The sequence below is a fragment of the Palaemon carinicauda genome, unplaced genomic scaffold (assembly GCF_036898095.1).
Source record: "Palaemon carinicauda isolate YSFRI2023 unplaced genomic scaffold, ASM3689809v2 scaffold311, whole genome shotgun sequence".
NCBI lineage: Eukaryota > Metazoa > Arthropoda > Malacostraca > Decapoda > Palaemonidae > Palaemon > Palaemon carinicauda.
This window is the reverse complement of record NW_027170780.1, coordinates 137,501-146,003: the sequence shown is the minus strand read 5'-3', so window position 1 is coordinate 146,003 and position 8,503 is coordinate 137,501. Positions and strand designations below refer to the sequence as shown.

Below are 8,503 nucleotides of genomic sequence, written 5' to 3'. Positions count from 1 at the left end.
TTCCAACTAGGGTTGTAGCTTAGCAAGTAATAACAACAACAATAATAATAATAATAATAATAATAATAATAATAATAATAATAATAATAATAATAATGAGACATCATTCCTCTCTACCCAACTCTTTCCACGCACCTCCATTTGGAACTATGACAATTAAAAAGGTCAACATGATTATATTCTAGTCAATCTTGGCATTGTTTTGTCGTCTTAATAAACATACAAAAAGTATAAAAATTCCAAGTATTATTCGTTAATTCATTTGTTGTAATATATCAAATCATAGGTTTTCCTGTATGTAGCATTTAAAACAATGATAAGTACTTTGTGGTCTTAGTTAAAATATTATTCAGTATGGCTGCCTATATGGCTAAAAATGTAATAGATGTATACGAAATACTCACTATTTGTTCATTCTGATTTTATACATACATACATATACCAAGGTACTTCCCCCAATTTTGGGGGTTAGCCGACATCAAACAAATGAAACAAAAAAGGAGACCTCTCCTCTCTACGTTCCTACCAAAATAAATTTTTTGTTGAAGAAAAATTAAAAAGATTTAGATATTCTGTACATTCTATTACTAGTAATAATATAAGATTGATAGTTAGTCTTTTCATGTGCTTTACGTTGAATAGTTTGTCTTCATAACACAGAACAATTAATGCTAAGAACACACATTTACCTAGAAGGACTTGGCTGGTGACATTGCTACTCAGTGAGAGATAGGTTGCATTTATTATTATTATTATTATTATTATTATTATTATTATTATTATTATTATTATTAGCTAAGCTATAACCCTAGTAGGAAAAGCACGATTCCATAAGCCCAAGGGCTCCAGCAGGGAAAAATAGCCGAGTGAGGAAAGGAAATAAGGAAGTAAATAAATGATGAGAACAAATTAACAATAAATCATTCTAAAAAACAGTAACAACATCAAAACAGATATGTCATATATAAACTATAAAAAGTCTTATGTCAGCCTGTTCAACATGTAAACATTTGCTCCAACTTTGAACTTTTGAAGTTCTACTGATTCAACTACCCGATTAGGAAGATCATTCCACAACTTGGTCACAGCTGGAATAAAACTTCTAGAATACTGTGTAGTATTGAGCCTCATGATGGAGAAGTTGTTAGTTTATAGGTATTTGGAATTAATATGTAAAGGATAGTGGTTATTTTGAAGATAAAGTGAGTGTCAAAATAGACAAGCCAAGGAAACATTATTTCGAATGAGAGCTCTTGTACCTTCCATCCAAATCCCAGCTTAAAGAAGTTTCTGCTTATTATTATTATTATTATTATTATTATTATTATTATTATTATTATTATTATTATTATTATTACTTGCTAAGCTACAGCCCTAATTGGAAGAGCAGTATTCTATAAGCCCAGGGGCTCCAACAGGGAAAATAGCTCATTGAGGAAAGGAAACAAAGAAAAATTAAATATTTTAAGAAGAGCAACGAGATTAAAATAAATACTTCCTATATAAACTATAAAAACTTCAACAAAATAAGCGGAAGAGAAATAAGATAGAATAGTGTGCCCGAGTGTACCCTCAAACAAGAGAACTCTGACCCAAGACAGTGGAAGACCAGGGTACAGAGGCTATAACACTATCCAAGATAAGAGAACAATGGTTTGATATTGGAGTGTCCTCCTAGAAGAGGAAAGACACTTACAGAACCATCTTCTCTAAAGGCTCTAAATGCTACAAGAGAACTAAAACCAATTAAAAGATCTTCCTCATTCCTAAATAAATTCAAATAAGACCTTTCATAATCTGGAAAATTCCAAGCAAAGGAAATTGCGGTGGTGTTTTCGTTGCCCGGCTTTATATTACCGCTATTCCTGCTGGATTCCCGCCCGATTCCCCTCATTCTTTTGGCGGTGAATGCCCTTTCTAATGCCCTTTCTAATCCCCTTTTCATCCCTCCAGCTGCATAAATATCAGTAAGGAAAGGATAACCTTTAAAGCAGCCTTAGTCAAAACACACTTCTTGGAAAGGAAATGAAAAAAGGAGAGGATATTAAGGAAAATTTTTTCTTTGTTTCATTTTCGACATTTAAATGGGGATGATAAAAACACACACACACACACACACATATATATATATATATATATATATATATATATATGTATGTATATATATATTTTATATATACATATTTATATATATATATATATATATATAATATATATATATGTATATATATATTATTTATATATATATAATATATATATATATGTATATATATATTATTTATATATACATACACAATTTTAAATTCATAGAGAAACAGAGATACACACACACACACACACACACACATATATATATATATATATATATATATATATATGTAGAGAGAGAGAGAGAGAGAGAGAGAGAGAGAGAGAGAGAGAGAGAGAGAGAGAGAGAGAGAGAGAGAGAGATTGGTTTCAGTTTACCCATACAGTCTTGTACTTTCAAAACAAAACACGGGAATATTAGTGGAATATGCCATTATAGTTTTATTAACTAAACCACAGCGTGACTTTTCTTGATGTTCACACGCCTTGCTGGAAAGAATAGATTCTTGAGATGGAAGTGAACAATTAAAAGAAGTCGAATAGTTGAAGACGAAGGACATTGCTAAATAGAACACAGAGCAACATCTGTGATCTATTTCCCAGGTACAAAGAAGTCTGCGCCAATATGTAATGGGAGGGAATAAGGACAGAGAGAGAGAGAGAGAGAGAGAGAGAGAGAGAGAGAGAGAGAGAGAGAGAGAGAGAGAGAGAACAAACCAGTGACATTCATAGGGACTAAGCAGGGAAAAAGGGAAAATGTGCATAATACAGAGAAAGGAGAACTTTCGATTGAGCAGAGGAATAGTAATTGGGCGACCGTATGAGAGAGAGAGAGAGAGAGAGAGAGAGAGAGAGAGAGAGAGAGAGAGAGAGAGAGAGAGAGAGAGAGAGAGAGAGTCTTTCCTCTGACCCTGTTCCAGGAACCATCTTATTCGGTCACCTCCCTGACGAGGTCATACAATTATCCGAAGGTCATTGAGACTTCTTGAGAATATCCGAACGCGAATTTGACAATAAGACGGATGAAATGAAAGAAGGAAATTCTATAGCGTTGACACAATCATGAGCAGATTGATGAGAAGCAAATAGCCCCTGATTCATGGCTATTTTCTCGTTCTTGTTCTTGTAAGAGTTTTCTGTGACGATATTCTTTTCACTTTCATGATGCTTGCTTCCTGGGTATTACAAAAGGCTCCTAGGTAACGGAAACAGTTTTCTATTATCATTGCCTTGTTATTGTTGAACTGTAAGGCCGGGAGCACACTAGCGACTCAGTGGCGCCACAAAGCCACAGCATCGTGTGGCGGGGTTGTGGTCTCCCATAGGTTTCCATTGTTTTCAAAGCCACGCCACGCCAGTGGCGGGGATGAGCAACAGAGAGCCACAGTCGCTAGTTTGAGCGGCAAAACTTGAAAACAATGGAAACCTATGGGAGACCACATCCCCGCCACACGATGCTGTGGCTTTGTGGCGCCACAGAGTCGCTAGTGTGCTCCCGGCCTAACTGTATTCTTGCTGAAGTTTGAGGAAATTTCTTCCTGGATGTTGAAAGATATCTTTACATGATGGATAATGATCGAGGGACATTCTTAGTACTATTATTTTCATTACACTAAATGTAAACTGAGTATGATAATGCATTATCATTATTATTATTCATATTATTATTATTCTTATTATTATTATTATTATTATTATTAAATGCTAAGCTATAACCCTAGTTTGAAAAGCACAATGCTATAAGCCCAGGCGCCCCAACAGGGAAAATAGCCCAGGGAGGAAAGGAAACAAGGAAAAATAAAATATTTTAAGAACAGTAACAACATTAAAATTAGTATTTCTTATATAAACAATAGAAACTTTAACAAAACAAGAGGAATAGAAAATAGATAGAACAGAGTGCCTGAGTGTACCCTCAAGCAAGAGAAGTTTTCTTTATATATAAATTGTTTTCCAAATATAAATTTCCTTTTTAATATCACATGCAAAGTGTAGGCTGCTTATGAAATGTGATTCTTCCCATACAACCAAATATTTTTATATTTTTTTCCCACCGTTATCTTTCCATTAAGGGGTCGGTTGCCTGATGCGTCCTCTTCAATACCTTCAATCATTGGCATCCTCTTCCACCAAACCTTTTCTCTCCATATCATCCTTCACATTATCTCTACGATTCTCTGTTATCCTTACACTAAGGGGTCGGTTGCCTTATGCGTCCTCTTCAATGCCTTTCAATCATTGGCATCCTCTTCCACCAAACCTTTTCTCTCCATATCATCCTTCACTTGATCTCACCATATATTCCTCTACCTCCCTCTAAATCTTCTCCCCTTAATAGGTTCTTCTTAAGCCCTCCTCACTTCTCACCATCCATTCTCAACACGTGTTCACACCATCTCGGTTTTGACACTATCATATCTGTAATCCATACTACGCCTGCCATTCTTATTTCACCATTTTCCAATCTTTCAAGTAGTGATATTCACATTCATATCTTGTTCTTTAAAGCTTCGTTTCATTTTTACAACTTAAAGCCCACGTTTCCAGTCAATATATTAACATGATTATGGTAGCCGATGTGGTAACGTCCCTGACTGTTGATTGCTAAACTGGAGTTCGAGTCCCGCTCAAACTCTTTAGTTCCTTTTTTCGCTGCCACCTCACCATCCTTGTGAGCTAAGGAGGGGTTGGGTTGTAGGTGCTTATAGGTCTATTTACTTAATCAGAAGCCATTGCCTGGCCTTCCTTGATCCTAGCTTGGGTGTCAATACATTAGCATGATTATGGTAGCCGATGTGGTAACGTCCCTGACTGTTGATCGCCAAACTATGGTTCAAGTCCCGCTCTAACTCATATTAGTTCATTTGGTCGCTGCTACCTCGCCATCCTTGTGAGCTAAGGAGGGGTTGAGTTGTAGGTGCTTAGAGGTCTATTAACTTAATCAGAAGCCATTGCCTGGCCTTCCTTGATCCTAGCTTGGGTGGAGAGTGGCCTTGGGCGGTAATCATATGCACTGTATATTCGTATGGTCAGTCTCTAGTACATTATCCTACTCGATAGGGCATTGTCACTGCCCCTTGCCCTTGCCATTCATGAGTGTCCTTTAAACCAGTAAACCTTTACAGGTCCGTTTCCATTGGATTTCCCGTTCAAGAGAAAAGAAACAGGTGGTCTTTTGAACATAAAATTTTATTTAAACTTGAACATTTTTGTTTTAGATTTTTACAGAGTATAAAGATCACATTAAGACAACATGAAAGATAACAAAATGCACGGATTTAAATGAAAAATTACCAATTAGGTAAGAAATATATTGCCAAACTGCGTTTTTTTTTTTTTTTTTTTTTTTTAGAAAAATATATTAATAGGAACATTTGCTCAAAATGGAAATTGGTGAACTGCACTGTCAGCTTAATATTTGACACTTGGAACTTCTGTTGCTTGGTTAACATAATTTGCTAGCCACTCAAGAAAATGGCATAATTTATTGCAAGATTATATTAAGAGAATTCCATTTATTGTAGTATCTGTACATTACCAATTCTATAATACAGTTAATTCACAGAAGTTTCTTAATTAATTTTAAATATGAATTAACAATTCATAAAAATCTACATTTAAATTATAAACAATAGTTAATTTACAGTTATTATTTAATTAATTTTAAATATGCATTAACAATTCATAAATATCTCCATACCATTCTAAGCTAACTTTAGTCTCAAAACCAACTCTAATCCACCTGACATTGACCTTTGGCCCTGTGACGCCAACTTCACAACTCATAGTAATCACCTACTCAACCAGGGCTTCGACTCCTCCTCGGTGATGAGTCCTTGAGCCAAGGCCTGCCTCGCGAAATCCTTGATGGCTCCTTGCTCAGCGTTAGTAGGATTCCTGTGATCCCTGGCTGAATAAAAAAAAAAATATCATTAATGTAAATTAGTATTTTGATTATAGTTTAATAGGGAAAATATATCGAGCAAGAATTAAGGGAAAATTAGTTTGAGGAAGAACTGTTAAGATTTTCGAAATGGTTACTTTTATCTTGAAGAAGTTCCCCAAGGGGGTAATACCCTTAGGGGACTTCTTACGAGGCTGTGGGCATTATTTAAGGGATATATATATGTATATATATATATATATATATATATATATATATATATATGTATATATGTATGTGTGTGTGTGTATATATATATATATATATTTACATATATGTGTATATATATATATATATATATATATATATATATATATATATATATGTGTGTGTGTGTATATATATGTGTATATATGTGTGTGTATATATATATATATATATATATATATATATATATATATATATATATATATGTGTATATGTATGTGTATATACACACAGTATTTAGGTGCACATGACATAGTAATCAAAGGTGCTTGCATTGGTTTTATAACCATTAAGCCTACCCTAATTATAAATTTTTAACTTGCATTGAAGAGCATAAATTTACATTAATTTTAACTTCATATTCCACACGCAGATTGAAGAAATTCTTTGACCTTTCTTGATATTTGTCCGTTAATATTATGTAGTAATTATATTATTTTTAGGATAAAGATAAATCTTAACTTGCTGTTAATTTTATCCATACATACATACATATACCAAGTCACTTCCCCCAATTTTGGGGGGTAGCCGACATCAACAAATGAAACAAAAACAAAAAAGGGGACCTCTACTCTCTACGTTCCTCCAGCCTAACATGGGACTCAACCGAGTTCAGCTGGTACTGCTAGGGTGCCACAGCCCACCCTCCCACATTATCCACCACAGATGAAGCTTCATAATGCCGAATCCCCTACTGCTGCTACCTCCGCGGTCATCTAAGGCATCGGAGGAAGCAGCAGGGCCTACCGGAACTGCGTCACAATCGCTCGCCATTCATTCCTATTTCTAGCAGGCTCTCTTGCCTCTCTCACATCTATCTCCCTATCACTCAGAGCTTTCTTTACTCCATCCATCCACCCAAACCTTGGCCTTCCTCTTGTACTTCTCCCATCAACTCTTGCATTCATCACCTTCTTTAGCAGACAGCCATTTTTCATTCTCTCAACATGGCCAAACCACCTCAACACATTCATATCCAAGTTTTATAACAAGAAATATTTAACACGATCTTGTTCGTTATATGAATGTGTAGGTAATAGTGTCTCCATCTACAAAATTTATGAAATTAGAATTCCTCTTACCTTTGCCTACGATTGGGGTCCAGCCAAGACACCTGACCTACAAAATTTATGAAATTAGAATTCCTCTTACCTTTGCCTACGATTGGGGTCCAGCCAAGACACCTGACCTACAAAATTTATGAAATTAGAATTCCTCTTACCTTTCCCTACGATTGGGGTCCAGCCAAGACACCTGACCTCAGCTCTATAATGCAATTCCAATCTCTTGATGTAAGGAATTCTTTTGTACTGACAGGCGCGCCCAAAGAGCTCTATGGTATCCTCAGAATATAGTCCACTGAAACATCAGACATGCTATTTTAGGATTCATTGGTTGCAGTAGTATATTAATCTGGCATAGGAAATTTTTTTTAGCTTCGCATAAAAAAATTTTAACCAAAAAATTCTGGTTAGAGTTACTGAAATAAATTAATATTAGTTTTTTTTTCTTAGATTTAATATGAAAAAAAAATCTTGCAGTATTAAATTAGTCCACTGAAACATCAGACATGCTATTTAAGGATTCATTGGTTGCAGTAGTATATTAATCTGGCATAAGAAATTTTTTTAGCTTCGCATAAAAAATTTTTAACCAAAAAATTCTGGTTAGAGTTACTGAAATAAATTAATATTAGTTTTTTTTTTTCTTAGATTTAATATGAAAAAAAATCTTGCAGTGTTAAATTAGCATGGCATACAATTTTTTTTTTAGATTGGCATAATTATTTTTAAACAAAAAAACAATCAGGTTAGAGTTACTGAAATAAATTAGTATTAGTTTTTTTTCTTAGATTTGATATGAAAATTAACCTGGCATAAGGAATTTTTTTTAGCTTTGCATAAACATTTTTTTAACCAGTAAATTCTGGTTATAGTTACTAAAATAAATTTAAAAAAAACATTTTTTCTTAAATTTAATACGAATTTTCTTTTTTTTTTGCAGTAGTAAATTAATCCTGTATGAAAATTATTTTTAGCTTAGCATAAACATTTTTAAACAAAAAAAAATTCTGGTTAAAGTTACTTAAATAAATTAAAATTAGTTTTTTTTTTCTTAAATTTAATATGAAAAACATTTAAAAGACTTAACCTGACAAAAACATTTTAACAAAAACTTCTGGTTATAGTTACTGAAATAAATTAAAATTAGTATCTTAAATTTAATATGAAAAACATTTAAAAGACCTGTTTAGTTAGTTTCAAT

General features: G+C 33.8%; 1 protein-coding gene across 1 annotated transcript in view; it reads right to left on the bottom strand.

The window, feature by feature from the left end:
- Positions 1-5,765: 5,765 nt before the first annotated feature.
- The window catches only part of LOC137636493 (anti-lipopolysaccharide factor-like), a 4,690-nt gene continuing 1,952 nt past the window's right edge, over positions 5,766-8,503 (bottom strand). The window contains exons 3-4 of the mRNA XM_068368916.1: positions 7,461-7,597; positions 5,766-5,998 (exon numbers count right to left, since the gene is read on the bottom strand). Coding sequence (XP_068225017.1) covers positions 5,880-5,998; positions 7,461-7,597 — 256 coding nt within the window. The 3' untranslated portion in view covers positions 5,766-5,879. The remainder of the gene's footprint in view (positions 5,999-7,460; positions 7,598-8,503) is intronic.